This window comes from Plutella xylostella, chromosome 17 (assembly GCF_932276165.1).
Source record: "Plutella xylostella chromosome 17, ilPluXylo3.1, whole genome shotgun sequence".
In the NCBI taxonomy this organism is placed as follows: domain Eukaryota; kingdom Metazoa; phylum Arthropoda; class Insecta; order Lepidoptera; family Plutellidae; genus Plutella; species Plutella xylostella.
This window is the reverse complement of record NC_063997.1, coordinates 475,927-496,042: the sequence shown is the minus strand read 5'-3', so window position 1 is coordinate 496,042 and position 20,116 is coordinate 475,927. Positions and strand designations below refer to the sequence as shown.

At 43.3% G+C, this 20,116-nt stretch overlaps 1 protein-coding gene across 1 annotated transcript in view; it reads right to left on the bottom strand.

Annotated features, from left to right (window-relative positions):
* Positions 1 to 499: 499 nt before the first annotated feature.
* Positions 500 to 20,116, bottom strand: part of LOC105398528 (voltage-dependent T-type calcium channel subunit alpha-1G) — a 123,457-nt gene continuing 103,840 nt past the window's right edge. Inside the window, exons 13-37 of the mRNA XM_048626954.1 lie at positions 16,025 to 16,172; positions 13,888 to 14,084; positions 12,758 to 12,941; positions 12,213 to 12,423; positions 11,740 to 11,955; positions 10,639 to 10,756; positions 9,260 to 9,394; positions 8,556 to 8,711; positions 8,340 to 8,468; positions 7,898 to 8,068; positions 7,489 to 7,686; positions 7,101 to 7,390; positions 6,821 to 6,993; positions 6,444 to 6,607; positions 6,077 to 6,197; positions 5,627 to 5,751; positions 5,130 to 5,278; positions 4,785 to 4,977; positions 4,450 to 4,599; positions 4,099 to 4,260; positions 3,801 to 4,019; positions 3,317 to 3,509; positions 2,433 to 3,002; positions 2,090 to 2,319; positions 500 to 1,902 (exon numbers count right to left, since the gene is read on the bottom strand). Of these exons, the coding sequence (XP_048482911.1) occupies positions 1,273 to 1,902; positions 2,090 to 2,319; positions 2,433 to 3,002; positions 3,317 to 3,509; positions 3,801 to 4,019; positions 4,099 to 4,260; positions 4,450 to 4,599; positions 4,785 to 4,977; positions 5,130 to 5,278; positions 5,627 to 5,751; positions 6,077 to 6,197; positions 6,444 to 6,607; positions 6,821 to 6,993; positions 7,101 to 7,390; positions 7,489 to 7,686; positions 7,898 to 8,068; positions 8,340 to 8,468; positions 8,556 to 8,711; positions 9,260 to 9,394; positions 10,639 to 10,756; positions 11,740 to 11,955; positions 12,213 to 12,423; positions 12,758 to 12,941; positions 13,888 to 14,084; positions 16,025 to 16,172 (5,232 nt within the window). The 3' untranslated portion in view covers positions 500 to 1,272. The remainder of the gene's footprint in view (positions 1,903 to 2,089; positions 2,320 to 2,432; positions 3,003 to 3,316; positions 3,510 to 3,800; positions 4,020 to 4,098; positions 4,261 to 4,449; positions 4,600 to 4,784; positions 4,978 to 5,129; positions 5,279 to 5,626; positions 5,752 to 6,076; positions 6,198 to 6,443; positions 6,608 to 6,820; positions 6,994 to 7,100; positions 7,391 to 7,488; positions 7,687 to 7,897; positions 8,069 to 8,339; positions 8,469 to 8,555; positions 8,712 to 9,259; positions 9,395 to 10,638; positions 10,757 to 11,739; positions 11,956 to 12,212; positions 12,424 to 12,757; positions 12,942 to 13,887; positions 14,085 to 16,024; positions 16,173 to 20,116) is intronic.

Genomic DNA, 20,116 nt, shown 5'->3' with positions numbered 1-20,116 from the left:
ATCTCGTGCCACAAATATAGGTAATTCTTCAGGCTTTGTCTCTTTTATCAGGGTGAAGATGTCGTCTAGGTCACGCAGGTTTTTTCCCGTTCTTTTCCGGATGGTCTTCCGCTTAGACACTGACTCGAACAGCAACGTCTTCGCTTTGCCTATCTCATCAACCGAGAAAGCACTAGAACACACACGCAATAGACTTTCTTCATCCATTATATCTATTTTGTTTTGCACAAATGCAAGAACTTCACATATCACAATATTGCAGCTCGAACACTTCAACAAATTCGGTGACGACATTATTAACAACGGTTCAGTGACCTCTCGCGTCAGCTGTGCGCGCGACAATGAAACATGTAATGTAACATGGTCTGCTAAAGGTCGGTCGTCAAGCGCAGCGAAAAACGGTCATTGACCTATTTATATTTTGTCTCTGTCGTCTCAAACAGAGGGCACTATTACCTACTGTGCGAAAAATAAAAAAATACATCAATCACCGTTTTCGGCTATGCTTGGCTTTACTTATACACATATTAAAATCGTTGACTAGAAGTAAATATCTTTCGAAGTACCATTATGAACTATGTTCAGATTTTAAGGTCTAACACATAATACAGGCTAACAGACTCTAGGCTTATTTGTCGTTGGACTTTGTCACTGATGTCACTTGTTTCAATACGTACATAACTACAAACAATTAAATTACTTTAAAATTAGTTACACAGTTAGTACAAAATGAACCTATGAAGAAAAGTTTATTCTACATTACTTACATAAGTACTTGTGTGGCTCTTAGAAGAGATAAATAATACTTTAATAGTATGGATATAATAACGAACGATACTTTAACAATATAAGCACCGAAAATTACTTAGATAATAATAAAATAACGTTCGTAGAAAAACATCCCACCAGAACAAATTGACTAATTCTATACCTATCTAAGTAAGTTTTTACATCTTAGTCTTACATTTATTATAGTCTCTTTAATAATTTGAATCGGCCGCCTTTTTTTGGAAAACAATACTAGTGGTTGAAGGTTAGGGAGACAAAGTAGGAAATCATTCTCGCACTTAACACATCACTGACAAGCTCGAGCTCACACCGCACTCAAACTTTAACACGTTCCAGACAAGTTCCGCACTGCACTGTTCCGCAACCGAGTTCAAACTTTAACAGTTTCCTGCACACTGGAGAGGACTAGAGGGGAAAGGTAGGGGTGAGACGCGGGGTCTAGATGTAGACCTCGGTATGTAGGGGTGGGCGGCCGCGCCGGCACTAGGAGCCCGCAGGCGCGGGGGTGGCGGGCGCGGGGTCGGCGGGGCGCGCCGCGTCCACGCGCCGCCGCTCGGCGATCACGATGCGGATCTCGTCGCGCTCGCTGAGCGGGGCGGCGTCGGGCGGCGCGGGGCGCGGGCGCGGGCGCGGCACGGCCAGCAGGCGCGCGCACTCGGCGGGGCGGCGCGGCGCGTCGCTGCGCGTGCGGCGGTTGGGCCGCGGCGCCGGCGGGCTGCCCGGCTCCAGCTCCTCCGCCTCGTCCGCGTCGATGAACCGCGCGTCCTCCTCGTACAGCGCGGCGGAGGGGGGCGAGGGGGGCGAGGGGGGCGAGGCGGGCGGCGAGGCGGCGGCGGGCAGCAGCGCGTGCGCGGAGTGCAGCGTGCGGCGGCGCGACGCCAGCCGCGCGGGCGACGGCGCACTCACTCGCGGCTCGCTGTACGTGAAGTTAGCAGGTAGTGACGGTACCTTGTTCAAGGGCAGCTGAGGTGATGTAAATCCTTCCAGAGCCCGACATAAAGCTCGATCCTCTTCGTCGTCGGCTTCCCGCTCCAGTTCTCGCTCCAGCTCCACATCCATGTCGTTCTCGTCTTCCATTTGCTTGTGCGATTCCTCTAGGTGCTTCATCAGGACCTGGGTTCAGGAGAACCTGGTTTGAGACACGGTGAAGAGAGAGTTGTAAGAATGCAAGAAATAGAAAGACGGGAAAGAGGTAATAGGAACTAACAGAGTTTTGGGAGTACACGTATACACAGTGTCATGCAAGCAGGGTTGAAAGGGGGGGGGATGGTATAAGTGGTTTGCACGGGAGAGTACTTACTGCCACGACGACGTTGACGAGCACGAACTGGGCCATGAGGACGAACACGACGAAGAAGATGGGCGCGATGACGGTGGAGACGCAGCAGTTGCGCACGCAGTCCACGGCGCTGTCGCAGTCCTCGCGCAGCGTGTCCTTCATGATGCCGTTCCAGTTGTCGCCCGTCGCCACGCGGAACAGCGTCAGGAACGCCATGCCGAAGTTGGCGAAGTGCGCGTGCTCGCCCAGACCTAGCAGTGCGAAACAATGTGGCTATTGGTATGTGTCGTGTCATGAGGTTCTGTACTGTACGTGTTATGTAAATGTTTTGTAAGAAAATTGGTTATGGACATTTAAAACTTACCTTGACAGGGAATCTCGTCTGAGCATTCCAATCTCCCGAATAACTCAACTCCCAAAGCGGCAAAAATGAAGAACAGCAGGAAGAATAGCAGTCCCAGGTTTCCAACTTGAGGCAGCGCTTGCATCACAGTGTCCAGCAGGGCTCGAATGCCTTTAGCCATCTTCAGTAACTTTAATACCCTGGCTATTCGTAAAACTCTCATTACCCTCATTATTGTCGGATTAATCGGTATAATATTAGTTTCCAATTCCTCTAACACTATCCCAACTATGGATAGCTTCACTATGATTACATCAAGTTGGTTCCACTTATCTTTGAGATATATTTTGAATCCCAGCGCAACCAGTTTCATTATGGCCTCAAGTATAAAGACGGCTGTGAAGAAATAGTTGAAAATCTTCAAAGCGTACTGCAGTGCGGGAGGCATCCTGTAGTACTCTATAGCCATGGTGACCACGTTGAGGCCGATGACCCCGGCTATGGCCAGGTCAAAGTACTTGGATGTTACAACGTTGTGAATGAACAACCGGGTTTGGTTGTAGTCAGCGTAGTATGGCCTTTCGTGCATTTCTGAAACAAATCGTTACCCTTACTATTATACTTGTTTTTTGGTACTTATGTATTTTTTGGATGAAGGATGAACGAGTCTTGTCCGACGAGGTCTCGTCAAGTGACATATCAACTGTACCTTGTATACCAGTGTCCAGCGCACCCTGTAGAGTTAGCGATAGGGCTAACATGTCTATCTAAACCTTTCACAACCATGTTTGTAATGGACACCCAATGATGATCATAATTTTGGATGCATTGCAAGTGTCTCATTAGCACCATTCTTATTTCGACTACTATCTTAAGATTTAAATCTACTTGCTGTTTGTACTCACTTCGTCTCTTCTTCTCCATCTGCAGCTGTCTCTTGGCGGCCCTCCGCACCCGCTCCTCCTTCTCCTGCTCCTCGCGGCAGCGGTGGAAGTTCTCCACCACCACGCCCACAAACATGTTCAGCACGAAGAACCCCACCAGAAGGATGAACGCTATGAAGTAGAGCAGCCGCCATTCCGAGTAGTTCACTATTGGCTGGAAGGGAAAGTTATTTAGCATCTTCTTCCTGCTTAACGTCTGCTAATTTAATTGTATCGAATGCTTTTATTGTGAATCTTGTGATTTAGATGGTTTTTAGTATTTCCAAAGCATTTACTGCCAGTTTCAATAACTCTATCTTCCGATGACTGGTAATTAATTTCATACGATTTTGACAGGTTGTAACAAATAGTATGAAACTAACTACCACTCATCGGTTGTAAATGTTAGCTTTATATGACTTTTCATATTACCATTTTCTTCCTAAGTTGAAGTATTTCTACCTACCTGTTGATCTACACCAACAGCGTCGAGTCCAGTGTACATGATGTTGACCCATCCATCCCTTGAGCTAAGCACGAAAAGGGACATCAGAGCCTTGCCCAAGTCATCAAAGTTATACTTCCTGTTGACCCAAGCATTCCCTTCTATAGCTAGACAGTCCGTTTTGTTCTTCACGTGCTTTATGTTAGCTCCTTCACAGTAGAAAAATGCACCTTTGAACAACTGAAATAAACAGGAAGTTTTAACTATTGCAGATTTACGGGTACATGAATCATTAATGTTAGTGCAAAATAATACTTACTTGCACACCCAATATACCGAAAATAATGAAGAAGGTGCAACAGATGAGGACGATATTTCCGATGGGCCTCAAAGAAGACAGCAAGGTTTGGACCACTAGCTTCAGTCCCGGCGCCCGGTTGATCACTCGCAGCGGCCTCAAAGACCTTAGTAACCGGAAAACCTAAGGAAGAACATGTGATTGTAATGGCGTAGAATATTTTAAATCTTAATATGAACCTATTCTAGGTAGTTTTTCTCTGTGAAATCTGTTTGTAACCTCAATGTTAAAAACCAAAAGTTTACATAAATATCCATAGTAAAATCTCATTGATTTAACAGTCGCGGTCTAAAGTTCTGAAATCTAACTCACCCTCAATATCCCAAATATCCTTGGACTGGACTCAGACAACAAAGACATAAGCAGGTCAATGATGGAGATGATGACGAGAGAACCGTCCATGATGTTCCACCCCGAGGTGAAGTACGCTTCGTGCCCGTAGAACATTCCAGATGCTACCACCTAAGCAAATTTAAAAGTTACACATTTCTTCATTACAATGCACAACACTCTCCTCTAAATTTAAACTCAGGACTATATACGTAGATACTGAGTAAAGGTTCAATAGAAAACTTATTTACTACTACTGAATTACTAAGAAGTAATGGGGCACTTAGATTAACTGCAGTTTTATCGTAAAAACTTACTTTGATGAACATTTCAACAGCGAAAACTCCAGTAAAAACGTAATTGGCGGTCGATAAAAAATATCTCTCTTTGGAATCAGGAGGGATATTCGGTCTTTCCATCGCTAAAGTTATACAATTGAGCGCTATGAAGAGCAGAATGATGTTATCAAACCAACTCCTTGTCACCATCCATGTACAAAATCGTCTTATCCTGAAATCGGGAAAGAAACTTTAGAAATAACATTTGAAAGTCAAAGGAGTAAAAATATAGGTTTCATAACGTTTATGATGGCTGTAAAGCGATGGCTTAAACTACAGACTCATTCAGCTAAAGATAAAACTGAAAAGTGTTATGAATATTACTTGTTTTTCGGTGAAAATATGTAGAGAGAGAAATCTTCTTTCTCCTTCAGACATCCCGTCGGTTCCATGAATCTGAAGAGATCTTTCACTCGAAACCTTTTTGGCTCTTCCACCGGAGATATTATTGTCACATTATTGCTGATGACCACCTGAAACAAAATAAATATTACTGCACATGTTCATTTACCCAATCCATAGTCCATCCCATCGTTTATTTACTTCTATGGTCCATCCATCCAAAGGTTGTCTGCTGAAAAACACCTTTTTGTGCCCTAAATTAAGGTGTACCTTGTTAAGTTTATATTCTTTTTGGTATACAAAAAAATAGTTTGCTATCTATCTTCTTCTTGTGTGTTACTAACAAAGTTAACAATATTTGTTGCTCTCCTTTAACCGTTCGTCTCTAAATAAATCAGCATCGGTAAATAGTAGTTACTTCGAGGATTAGTCGTGAGTGGTGAGCATAATATTTATGTACCTATGTATATTTTAAGTACCTCTTCATTAATCTGCTTGATGAGTGGCAGTGGCTGGTTGTTGGGGCGTGCGGGGGGCGGCGAGCGCGGGGGCGGCGGCGACACCGACGGCGACAGGTTACTTGACTTCACCTCTGTCGTCGTCACTATGGAGGTTACATCAAATAATTGAAAGATATTCTACCTGGATGATGTAGCTCTAGGACGTTCAATAATAAATAAGATCAAAGTCATGGAAATATTGTCTTCCTAGTTAGTTATTACTATCTTTGTCATCAAAGGGGTTCTGGGTTCTTTTCAATAAATGTTACAAACATTATATGTATATAGTCTGATGAGGATGGTTTTGAATGTTGATAGTAGATGCATCCAGTGACCAGCTAATACGCTTGAAAAATAACAGAGAAGACTATCTCCGCTAGTGGAAAGGCACTTGAAGAAGAACATGCATCCGTTGATATAATTACTCACCAGTGAGGTAGTCATTAGTCAGGGACAGCCGGTGCGGCGGAGTGCGGGGCGCGGGGCGCGCGCGGTCCAGCATCACCGTCGAATCCGACGAGAACCCAGCTTCAGGAGCCTTCCATGAAACCTACAAATAAGTTTACCTCAAGTATGGCATAGTTTAAGGATGTAAGATTATCTTTCTTCTAGGGGATAAAATGCCGCAGGATTCTAAGAGAATCTCTTTTTTATACGCCACATCAACAGTACATGTTATTGTAAACTTACAAAATAGGTTATATGGGTACTTTTCTGTAACATGTACCAATTACAGATATGCTCAGCACTTATTAGGCACATAATAAAATTGAAATATTTCATCTGTTAGACTTACATCAGGCAGCAGCGGCGCGGCGTGTGCGGACACGCGGCGCGCGGGGGCGGCCAGCACACGCGGCGCTGGCAGCGCGCGGGTCCGGCCCCCCAGCTCCGACGTCGTGTCGTTCTTTATCACGATGGAAGAGGACAGGAGCAGCTCGTTCTTGAAGAGAGATGACCCTGTGGGGATGGGATTTGTGGTCACAGTTCCATGGCTATGACGGTTGAGGTAGAAGTTCAGAGCAGAGTTAGCATAAAATTTTATAGCCCTATCTTAGTCAGAAGAAGAATGAGGAAGGGACGGCAGAGTTATGTGTAATGACAAATGGTAATGACGATAATTATCTACAAAAGACACAAGCAAAGTAAGACATTTGGTGCAATTCCACTCACCATTACAGGAAGCATGGTCCCTCCCATTGTTGAGGATGATGGCGTCAGAGTCGGAGCCGGTCCTGTGCTTGGGTTTCCTCCGGAGGCTGGGCCGGGACAGGCGCCAGCTGTACCCGCGCTGCACGCGGCACCGCTCGTCGGCGTTCACCGTCGCTGCTGACACGCTCACACTCCTGAGGAATATGTGAAGTTTTAGGGTTTGTAGGCTGATTGATTGAGCGAGATGGATATAGTTTTAAGAGGGCTGTTTGAGGGTTTATAATTTTAGAACATTACTTACTTCTGAGAGCTGAGCAAACTGGATTTATCGCTAACATTCAAGCAGTTATCGTCCTTAGCCGTAGTAACTTGAAGGTTCTTCTCCGGCATGATGGGTGACGGCGACGACCTGGGCACGGTCGGAGTACCAGGAGTGGAGGACCGTGAAGGGGGTGGGGCCAGAGATAGCGGGGGCGGGGCTAGCGACATCGGCGGCAGACGAGCCTTCTCCGAGCGTAGCTGCGAAGCCGCTGAGTGCAGAGTCAGAGTGTAACTGTTTGGTGGTTTCAGCAGCCCTGGTATGCTGGCACACTGAAAATATACGTTTATATGAGTAATTGAAGGTTTCATTGGTGTCAAAGATTATGAACCAAAATAATCTGGTAAGTTAATACTCTTAGCACATTTACCGAAGTCCTGTCGATGGAGTCCAGACTGGATAGCATGGATGATCTTTCCAGGTTCAAAGATATGTTGAAGTCTCTGAACGAAGCCCCAGGCTCCAGTGTGGTAGATGGGGAGTCTTGTGGAGTGGCGGCTGTGGTGGTGATCATTGGAACCACAGTGGACTCTGACACACCAGCGCTACCCGCAAGCATTTTTGATTCCTGTGTATAGTTACATAATATTATGTTCGTTATAGTAAATAAGACCTCCCTGGGATTGAAGATAAATTAGTACCTATAAGTGAAAGACTGTGACAGTGGAAATCTAGTCTTCGAGCCCTATATCCCTGATTAGGGATCCCAGGATCTAATGATGAAGTAAAGATAGGAACCTACAGCTGATATATTAACTTTGAGAATGCAACAATCTTACCTTCTGTATGTTGCATTTGTTGGACTGCGCGCAATCCTTGCAGAGGGTGGGGTGGTGGATGGAAGTCCTCGTCCTCTTGCGGGACCGCATCAGTTTCTCCTTGTTCCCGTTCACGTGGTCTTTAGTTCTACGCACGTCATCGGCTGAGCGCCAGTAGTTCTTTATTTCATTCTATGTAGGAGTGAACGTGATTAATTTAGGCTCTTATATAGGTTAATACGAGATTGAAACTAAGAGTCTCAGCACATATAAGCGTACATCGCCTCTTTTTCTTCTGTCAACCAGTAGAATGCGACCTTGCGAGCGCCTTATATGTGCGATGAACTTTAAACTTTACATAAGTAGCATGGAAAGGAAAATATAAAATGTTAGTAACATGTAAGTAAACAGTTGAAAGAAACAGAGAAGATTTCCGTAGATTTCTGGAAATAATTTAGTTTACCTGCGAGAAGCTATCGTTGGAAGAGCTCGATGAGTCATCGTAATTCATGTCGTTGTTATCAGAAAATATTTCACTCGACAATTTAGATTTAGCCAATTCCCTTTGCTCGCGTTCTCTTCTCTCGTTTCTCTACAAACACACGGGAGTGTTATTAAAGTTTATCGGTCGGAATGGGGGAACAAACTTGATAAATTTTCTCCATAAATCGAAACTCACCTCTGAGCTAAATCCTTCGACGAGAATGGCTACTAGCAAATTGAAAAGGACATAGTTTCCAAAAGTCATGAGAGCCACAAAGTAAAGGGCAGCCCAGTGACTCGTCTTTTCCATACCATTAAACAACACAACATTCCAATCTTCCTGAGTTAACACCTGCAATAATTCACGATAGGTTTGAAGTAAACTGAAATATTAGTGAAGCGTACTACCACATCGAATAAGTATGTTGAAATCTTCAAGTGTTAATAAATTAAAATAAGCAGGTGTGCCAGTATTAGTGTAAAGAGTAGTGCCTTATGTGTCTGTTAAATTGTGTTAGCTTCGGTTAAGAGTTAGGTGTACATCAATGTAAGGTATTATAACAAAATATCTGTTAGCGAGCGTGTTGTTTGTGTTGGACGTGTTAGTTCGGTTCGCAAATATAAACGGTAATGACAGGGTACACAGACGGCCATTTAGACTACACAAACACAAGCACTACAATACACATGTCCACTATATACTAATGTTTCTAAAAGCATGCACTAAATACGGGAGCGCTCCTTAGCTTATTTACTTCTAGGTCAACTATAGACAAAGCGAATTTCTCGATCAGTGATGTCGTACGTGATTCGAGAAATGCGCCACCTTTACCCAGCTAGTATACAACAGGGGGTCGCAAGTACCGACTAGGGGCTAACACGGGAGGGAGTGAGGCTCACCTGGAACACGGTGACGGTCGCCCACAGGATGTTATTAAAGTGTTTCCTGTCGCACTCGCACTTGGGGTGGTGCGAGATGATCTCGGGACACGTGCAATCTCGCTCGTTGCCGTTGTCGTCCACGAACTTGCAAAACTTACCCCCGAATAGATACATGCCCAGAATACTGCGTGCGCCGATGGAGAAATGAAAGAAAAACATAAACGCTATGCGCCTCGCCGCGTGCGCCACCGACCACAACACTGCGCGCGCGCAGCCGGCTCGGCCAATCACAGGCCGGCACGAGCGCACATACACTCAAGCTGTTATTGCAGGCAGTGTTATCGCCGACGGAGCGCTAATGACAGTGTTTCATGTTAATAATCTAAATTAATTTAATGGTTTAACTCTCCGTTGTATTAAATGCGAATTTAATTTGATGTTGATAAACTTTATTCTTATAAAATAGATAAGTAAATAGAATTAAATGCCAGAAGAAACAAAGTCAATAAGAAAATAAGAAAGAGACTAACAAAATAAATGCAATAAGATAAGGGAAATGTGTCATTCATCATACTCGTATCGACCGACAAAATATCATTTCCATGAGTTTCATCCATGACAAATGCATCAATCGTATCTCCTGAGATTATGCACGAGAAAAGGAAAAGAAAAGTTGGTGAGCATAAAGAGTTAAGCAATAGAAAATTGGAAGTAAGTGAGAAAAGGGGGAACAATTGAATATTCAAGAGAGAATTAGATAAAGCTATCAAAGTTAAAAGAAATATGCCGGGAATGAGCGTGAAACGAGCGGACTGCGACCGCGCGGCGCGGGTCAATTTAGATTAAAGTTAATTGAAAAAGATATCTTCGGGAAAAGGAATCGAGAGAGTCCACAGGTTTCACTTCAAGTGGTTAAATAGATTAGTATATTAGAAGCGGCATGCAGGGTGATAGAGTTACTGTATCGGTCTGAGTGCAGCCGTGGGGTGAGGCCCTGCCGGCCCGCGGGCCGCTAGCTAACAACCCGCTACTCAACAAGCTCTCACTAGGTGCTGTCGACGACTGGATGGTCACACGGCACAGTGATCGTGACATCTAGATGAGGTAACTGTTACGAATGGAACTAGAACGTTACTCTACGAGGGAGGCCATCCGGCCGGGCGGTGCGGCGCGCAGCGGTCGCCCTACTGGGAGTATGTTCTGTATTGTATGAGAGTGAATCTCTGACAGTCGATGTGTACCCCGAGTTAGTACAAGCTGCCTCGAGGCATGTCTGTTACTGCGGCGCGGCCTGTGCTTGTTAGATCCGGCCATCCGATGAAGCGTTAGGTAAATGTTACAAGTTCAGTCTGTTTTGGATTGTCTGTTAGGTATTTTAATTGAAAATAGTTGAATACCTGAAACACCGTGACAAATGCCCACAAGAGCGTATCAAAGTTTTTTCTGTCGCACTCTTGGTCGCCATCCTCATCTTTCTCGCAGAATTTGCACCCGAAGAGGTTCATACCGAGGATGCTGAACGTTACCACGCAATACCATTAGACAACACCGTTACTGCACTCCTCAACAACTTAACTTAGACAGAAGAAACATATACATATATACAAGAGAGTGAATGGATATTACATAGACATATAGCTAAATGTGAATAGACGTAAAATGAGGTGCAGAAAAGAGACTGGAGTGGACGCGAAGCACAAAAGCATGAGAGACACACACACAAAGAATAGATAGATAATGAATAAATAGAGAAGAGAAAAGTGGTGAATAGTGTGGAGAGTGGCAGTGTGAGGTACCAGGGCACCAGGTGTGGCGGGAAGTGAACTGGGACTCACGTGGTGCGGGTACGGGGAGGGATGCGGGTGACAGTTAGAAGACATTCACATAGTCAGAGGTTATCAAGTGGCAGAATTATCTTCAGTGGCTACGGAAAAATGAAGATTCCAGTAAGAAAACCACGGGGACAGGTATGATATCTACCGTGTTGTATAGGAAATACTAAAGTTAGAGATTTTAATCGTTTAAAGACAGAAATTAGGTATGTACTTAAAAGACTTAAATCTTTTCAGCACAGTATGTCAAGTTGAAGATAAATTAAGTTTCCTGCAAATTAATTTCTTAAATGTAAATTTTATAATAATATTCTGTCGAGTATTTATTTCCGGTTCAGAGGTAAGAAGAACATGTACACAAAGTAAGTCGTGAAAGAAATATTGATTGGAAACAGTTATCATTGAAGGAAGTTACGATTTATAAGCAACAGTTTTAGTGATAGTCAGGAAGATTTTAGAAGTAATCAATTAATTTCATGTTTATAATATCCTTTTTATATTCATGCAATTTAATTTATATTTTTATTATTTATTTAACCAATAACACATCTTAGAACCTAAGACTTAGATCGTATAAATGAGGACCACTCTAACAAAATAATTTCAATTCAATGAGTCATGGTAACGGCACACTTGACAGTGCGTGTAAGGGACAAGTATATTTACCTGAAGATGAAGATAAAGAGAACGAGCAGAGAGAAGAAGACGGCAACATTGTCCATGGTCCGCAGCATGACGAACAGCTGGCGGCGCAAGTTAGGCATGAAGCGGACTAGCTTCAGTATGCGCAGGAGTCGAAATGTGCGCAACACTGAGAGTCCGGAGTTGCCCGCCTGCTCATTCCCGTTTTCAGTTCCGTAGCTTTGGGTTAACTCAAAGGCACTGTTATGTAGTAAACAGAATAATTGGATTAATTTACATAATTATGTAAGCACTTTATGATTACCATCTTTGAAAAGCCAATCATCAGTGGGGGGAATAACAGAAACAAATCTATGTGCTGGGTCGAATCTCGCGGCTTGATTTACGAGTGTTAGGTTTACAAATTAGATTACCAGGAATATCTACGCAAAACTGGTTGTTTATGTTATTAATCCCACTCACGCACAGCACATAATTACGACCAACAAAAATATTACCTCAAAATAACGATGATTCCATCAAAGACATTGAACCCATTGGCGATGTACTTGAAGGGTCCTTCAGCGATGACTTTGAGCAGCATCTCTACGGCAAAGATGGCGGAGAAGACAACGTTGCTGATCTCCACAATGACTGTGAGTTCTTCCGGCTGGTTGTGGTACTCGATGCCCATGGATAGAGTGTTGATGAGGATGGCCAGCAGTATGCCTGGAATTGGAGGGTTGGGTGAGCATAATGTGGAAAGGCTGCAGAAATATAATGTGATGATTCCTGTATTCTAAAATTACTTACTTAGGTATTCCAATTTGATTAATTTGATGTTTTGAGGTAATGAAAATGTGCTATGTGTAGATAGCTGAATGTGAATAGTCCTCATCTATGAAAAATATTATTTAAAGCTCGGTATGGTTAAGTTTGCCGTGGTGATAAAATTAGTAGACAGACTGACTTTTTGCATGCACTTAGGGAGTACGAAAGACATGGAATTTCACATATTTTCAATCTAAACTTTATTGCAGCAGCAGATCATAAGGCCACAAACCTTGCTGAAAGTACTTGTGGTCCACCATCACTTTCACGAACTTCCTCTGCTTGCTCAGCAGCGCGGCGACGTGGCGCCACACGCACGCGGCGGCGCGGTGGAGGCGCCCGCGCCGGTTCTCCCGCGCCACGATCTCGGCCGCCAGGAGCTCTGCGCAGCAGGAGTAGTCCTCCATCTCTACGATCTGGGTGGAAAGTGTAATGAAATGTAGAGGGTCATTGATTCCTGAACTCATAGAACTAAAGAGTCTCGCAAAATAGATGCGTGCTGAATTTTACTGACACATAGAATAGTAACTCGTGTGCTATGGAATTACATTTGGACTATACCCACTTACCTAACCTAATGTAACCTAAATAGTGAGCGTTTGTATTATCATAATAATTTATGTACTTAAAACAATGACGAGATGGTGATTTGAAATCCATCCCGGAACTTTCGGCAAAATTTTTCGGTGTAGGATGGTATCCTTTACATCATTCAGTTTCAAAAAACTTTTAGAAAGATAGTAAAAATCATACAACATTGTGCTGCTCATCAATTCTCGTTAGCAAACTATCGTTAAAATTCACACAGACAAGGAGTGACAGCACAGATTCGGAGCCAAATGGTTTTGCATTTTTTCCATGTTCGTTTTTGCTGTATCCCGTCCAGGCTAAATCTATCATCTCTTCTAAGCTATACTGGCGGGAACGTATTTTTCGTTCATATTTTTTGCGAGCATTAGTGAGGAACAGATGTTACCAATCAAATCATTAAAAGCAATCACGTTCCATTATACATTTGGTCCTTCTTGTAATGTAAGCTATGTACTTAGTTAAAAGTAAAATTATGTTATTTTAATCTAAGTAAGTTATTTATAGTGTCATTTAAATATGCAGTCATATAATTAAACCAAGCAGTAACCAGCGATCATCATCAATGGGCTCTTAAATCTTATCATAGCACATAGGCGTGCTATACCAAAATACCCAAAAACTATTACAGTGACCAGCCCACTGCCACTTAAGCTTACTAACTCGGTGAGCTATGTCGATGACTTTAGTTCTCGGTCGGATCACTTCGTTGCGGATGCCATCTTTCAGATAGACTGCAAACACAACAAACCTCAGTCATACCAGTCAACATACCTTAGAATCCGTCTTCTCCTCCCCCGCCCGCTTACTGATCCCCTTGGTCAGTTCTTCGAAGAAGGTGTCGAGAGCCACCTGGCCGGTGGGCAGCGCGGCCGACAGCGCGCCCGACAGCGCCAGCAGTTCCTGGCACGACATGGCGCCGCCCACCGCCGCGCGCGCCTCCGCCGACTCGCCAGGGGGCAGCTCGAACTCTGGGGTAGAATACGGACATGTAGTTGGGGGGCTAGGCTTGTTTTACGAAATACGCAGTTTCGGAGAACATTCAGAAGGGGTAGCACGGGGTGCAATTATGACGTGACAACAGTTTTGCATCGCGCTCACTCACAGCGTTTTGCAGCGTAGCGCTCCGAAACTTCGTATTTTGGTAAGCAAGAACAGCATTCCTCTTTAGTGATATATCGATTATTCGGGCATCTATGTGTCTCCAAAGTTATATTAAATTATTCAACTACATAATTCACCAATATCAAGTCTATATGGCACCTACTCTAAATTTCTATTCAGATAACTATTCAATATTTTAAAATTTGATGAAATAACGTTAAAACCTGAGGTATATCGCGATCAAGATCCTTTGAATTTTATAAATTTATATACCTATTGTAGTTATACTAATCAATCACTGTGGCAGGCTTCTAAAATGCTAAGCTTCGCGGAATTCATTACGGGTTTTCCGAATATTTGGCTCATCTAATATTCCTCTAAAGGAAAATGTAACTCTATATCAACTATCCAAAAGTTTATAACTGAAACCAAAGATACAGATAAAGTTCCTATTGAGTTTATGGATGCTTTCACAAACCTCGAACCATAACAGACAAAAGCATAAATATACAATGAATCATTGATTGTTGTCTAAAAGCTCCTGAAGTCTGAAACTCCCATCGGCTAGTGCTAAGAAGAAGAAGAAACTCTACATTCAGGCCTAGACTAAACACATGCTCTAACAGAAGTCTAGACCTACAGCTAGACTCACCAGTCTGGGCCTTGAGCCAGTCGCGCTGGCACAATGAATCTACAACGATTTGCAAAACACTCTTTTAATTTCGACAAATAACTCATTTAGCAATTCCTAACTTTGTTGTTTTCGAAGAAGGTGAGACTTGTCAAAGTTTAATTTGCTGGATGGAAGTTGGAAGTGGATTAAGGAAGAGTGAAGTTTTTTCATTGTGTAAATTTATAATGTTGTTCGTGATAATGGGAGTTGTAGCGACAATAGGCGAGCCCCGCCGTGGACAGCCTTTTGTGAGGAGCGCCATTCTGTGGCGGCCCACTTCATTAGTAACTTAAGAAATCGTGTCACTTGTTTAAAGTACTGTGAGTGGGTCACTGTTCAGTTCTTACAATGCGTCAGCAAGCGACGTTATCGCCGGTGTAACTGTATCGATTATAACTTATGAGTGTCGCAGAGTTGTATTATAAAATTAATGAATTCTCTGTAATTAATTAAAAATACGTAGGTTTGTTTTTATGAATGTTGAGATATTAATTATTAGTAAGTCTAAATATACGTTTCGGTAGGTTTAACGTAACTTAACATAAATATGCAGGCCTAGTACACATTAACCTACTTCTAAATCTATATGGGTATTACGGTGTGGTATTGCAAACTTATAGTAGAGTACAACATAAATATTCCGTAAATACTTGCTACGGCTCGGCGTAGCAGTGTATGTTGGCTACGCCGCGCCGTAGCCATATTTTGCTACGCGGCCTCGTAGCAGCAGCGTAGTCATTGATAATCCTCATAAACACATCCAAATGGCGGTGGCTCCGCAACGCACCGTGTGTTTCAGCACCAGCTGTTTTTGCACAGTCTTACCAGTCTGCGTCATCTTCTCGGAGCAGCACACGTTGTTCTGCGCGGCGCGCGGCAACATGGCGACAACAGAGAGTCGCGCGACGTGTCGCTGCTCGCTACTCACCGGTCTGCGTCATCTTCTCGGAGCAGCACACGTTGTTCTGCGCGGCGCGCGGCAACATGGCGACAACAGAGAGTCGCGCGACGTGTCGCTGCTCGCTACTCACCGGTCTGCGTCATCTTCTCGGAGCAGCACACGTTGTTCTGCGCGGCGCGCGGCAACATGGCGACAACAGAGAGTCGCGCGACGTGTCGCTGCTCGCTACTCACCGGTCTGCGTCATCTTCTCGGAGCAGCACACGTTGTTCTGCGCGGCGCGCGGCGGCGGCGCGTGCAGAAGCACGGTGTCGCTGAACATCACCGACGAGCGGCGCCGCGCCAGCGACGGCGGCGACAGCAGCGACAGGTTGGACGTGTTCTGTGGAGGTGAGCGCTTTGAGGATCGGTTCACGACTTCATGTCAAGGGAGGGCTGGAGATTTCCCTCTGGAGCTTTGAAGATCAATTCACTCGACATGGGGAGGCAAATTTCGCCTTTTCGATAATTAATATTTGTCGTGATTGTTAAAATTGCTCATAGTCAGTTGGATTTTTGTCAGCAGCTGACTGCCTTGCGTGCGCTGGACGTACATTAGGTTGATACAGAGAGGGTCCTTTTGTGCACCCCCAATTTGTACCTATTCCTGAACGTTGAAATTAGCATATAAATAGGTAGTATGTAGTAATTAACGTTACATTACATGATTGATTATAATGTAAACATTATTTATAGTGTACATGTTTGTTTCAATAGAACCAATATAAATTCATCCAATAACATTTTGAATTTGATAAAATAAACCTACCTCAATTAAAATGTTTATTTGTTTATTTTCATTTCTAGAACGTAATTGATAATATTGCTACGAGACTTTCAAAAAGAGATCTCCATTTACGATAATGAAATCTTATTAAGTACTCAATACAACCTTTTAAGGTGACTTGTGTATTTTTTTAATAAATCTTATTTAGACTGCGTTGTATCGGGTTACTCCATTATTATTCTAATGTTATTAACCCGCCAGTGGTGACGTGAATTTGACTTACATCGTTGGTGACGCCGGTCTCACGCACCGGGATTTTCAAACTTATTTTTTTTACTTAATTAACTACACATGCTACTTTAAATTAGTTTAATTTTAAAGATAAGTATTTGTTTGACAATAAAACAAAGCATTATCATAAATCACTGCTCGTTTATTAGTCCTTTTACCATGGTACTTAGAACACTTAATATTTACATATTTTTTCACCTATTATCTTAAAAATTAAAAAAATACAACAATGATGTAATTTTTTATAACTAAGTCTACCTTTTATAGTTTTATAACACTACGAACTTCATAAGAAAAAAAAAAAATTTATATACTTCTACCAAAAAAATAATAATAATAATACACTAAAAGTCATTGTTTCTCCACAGCCAAACAGTCTCTGCAAGACGGCACTTACATGGTCGTAACACATATTTCTTACATTTTGTGACAAATATATTAAATTTTTCTGTTATTTTCGCTATCCACATTCATAAAATTGACAATTTTTTGAAGGTCCAGCTATCTCCGTCGTCATTTTCAAGGACATGCTGAAACTAGCTGATATTACTGTAAAAACTTATTGAAATCTATTAAGTACTTATATTTGTATAAATACCTACAACTATCTATTAAAAATAGTTCAATCATGAAATTTACAATCACAAAACAAAAATACAGTCAAGAAAAATAAAAAAAATGTATGAAAAATTTAAAACCATCTTTAAATTTGACTTACATAGTCGGTGACCCCGGTCTCACGCACCGGGTTGGCGCCAAAACTCCGAAACCTGCGCACGAGTCACCGTCGCGGGGTGGACTGACGATGGGGGATGGGAAATGAGGCAGCTACCCGAAATCACAACAAAAATCGATGGCTAGTGAGAAAGATATTCGACTTTTTCGATTCACCCGGTCTCACAGACATATACGTCACCACTGGCGGGTTAAATTGGTATTGAATGCTCGCCTTTTTGAATTTCTTATTTTGAAGTCCTTGACGGAAACTTATTAAGGTCACGTCTGTACTTTCCAAATAGAAACGAATTTTCTTTTATATTTACGCTGTAATATTTAATAAAGTGGCACTTGGGGGCTTACAGCAGCCTTCAAAGAGCTTAAGTTATGAATTCGATTTATTTTAATGAAATCCTTCGCGAAATTGTTTAGTTCCCTTAAATATTCAGGTAGCGGGGCTGGAACATGTAGGTTTTTCCTTTGTAAGACCCAACACGAGTACAGTTTTAGCAGGAAATTATTCGTACGCTTCGAATCAAATGAATCTTTTTATCGAAGTGTGTAAGAGATTACGTGATACCAGTAACATTAAAATGTTTATTTTATTTTAAAAAAAGCTTCAGAAGACATAAACTAAAAAACAAACATAAAATGTATGAAAATCGATTTTTATTGTGTTACTAAAACTCGAGAACGGTGTTTTTGAATTATTGGAAGTCTAGGAAAGGTGTACTTAATCGGGGAACTTCTATGCAGAAAATCTAAGAGACAGAGGCCTGCACAGGGATTTCAAGATTTTTAAGGCAAAATGAAGCTCGCGAGCAACAGTTATACATAAATATTATGTAGTCTGAGCCTATCTGAAACCTAGTTAAACATTGTGAGATATGGCGTTTCGACTTTCTCCGTGTTCGGCATCATAAGGGTCACAGTGACAGTTAAATAAAGTCCATTTTTCTCTCCACCTTTAGTTTGCAAGGTGCGGGTGCTTATATAAATAGAGTGAGTCGCCCGCGCGCCTCAGTTGGTTTTTGATTTTTGAAGTGAAAACTTCGGCAAAATGGCTCAATGTAGCCACGGTTCTCGTCGGCTTCGCTCCGACGGGGAAAAATATAATAATAATTATTGAATTTGCGGAGTCCTCGCTGCCGGGAGCTGTAGCGTGATGCGGACCAGGCGGCGCGGGGCCTGCCGGCTGCTGCGCACGCAGCCATTGCTGAGGATTTCGCAACGAAGGTTTGAGTTGATAAGCCGTGAGTAAAATGCTATTATTTACTGCTTTTAAAAGCTCAGCCACTGGTCATAATGCTCCGGCGCTTGGGGTTTTTATCCCACGCAGTAGGGACCGATTCAATAGTCGTGGTGATGATTGATCACATATTCCGGTCCTACTAGTGGCGCTTGAGCTAGATACTTACATTAATGACCGCTTTAAGTAAAGCATATGTTAATTTTATACAGGAAAATATAATAAAAATATATTTTTCTACCCTCAATTTCTAATATTTTTAGAAAACAGTTGATAAAAACTTTGCTATTACAATAATGCACTTAATTATAGCTTATGTAAGGCTTTACAAACAGGAGCTTTCCAGGACCGTCATAGGATTTTTTGCAGGAAGCACGTGGCTCCGAGTTTCAGTATGTTGGGACATTGTGGCATATGCGGCGAGTAATGTGACCCGCCGGTACCTACCCGCTGAGGGTAGGCAGGGCATTCGGTGAAATTGAAGTTTCGTGTAACCTGCACCCGGCCCTGTGCTCCTGCGCTGGCCGCCGTCTCGTGGCACCTGCATCGCAGCGTACACCCGGCCCTGTGCTCCTGCGCTGGCCGCCGTCTCGTGCCACCTGCATCGCAGCGTACACCCGGTCCTGGCCCTGGCCACCGGTTTGTGGTACCTGCATCGCTGCATAGACCCAGCCATGCACTCCTGCCCTGGCGGCTGTACACCCGGTCCTGGCCCTGGCCACCGTTTTGTGCCCCCTGCATCGCAGCGTACACCCGGTCCTGGCCCTGGCCACCGGTTTGTGCTACCTGCATCGCTGCATAGACCCAGCCATGTACTCCTGCCCTGGCGGCTGTGTTGTCCCACCTGCATCGCTGCGCACACCTGGCACTCCTGTTCTGGTTGCCAGATCCAAGCGCCCCCTGTCTGGGAAGAGATTTTATGCTCAGCGGAACCGCCTGCACTATTGCTAGCACGGTCATCATCATCATCAGCCATCATTATGAGTGACTTATTTAGAAGGTATCGAGTAACGTGCGCTATTTATCAGTGATTTTGGCATATGCAGACGAACGTTTACTGCCAAGGTTGGTCATGTTAGCCATACAAGGGCACACCAACGAAGCCTGAGTAACCACCTGCAGTCGCCGTAGCCGCATCGGCATGGATGACGACAAATCGGGTAACGTGCACCGCTTCTAAAAGTGTTATAGCACTTCAATTTGATGCCTCCGCTGAGGTAGGGTATTCTATTAAAGCAGCTTTCTTCTGAACTGCCCAAAGTGACCTGTAGACTGCTCCTGGGGATAGTTGTGCAATCAATTT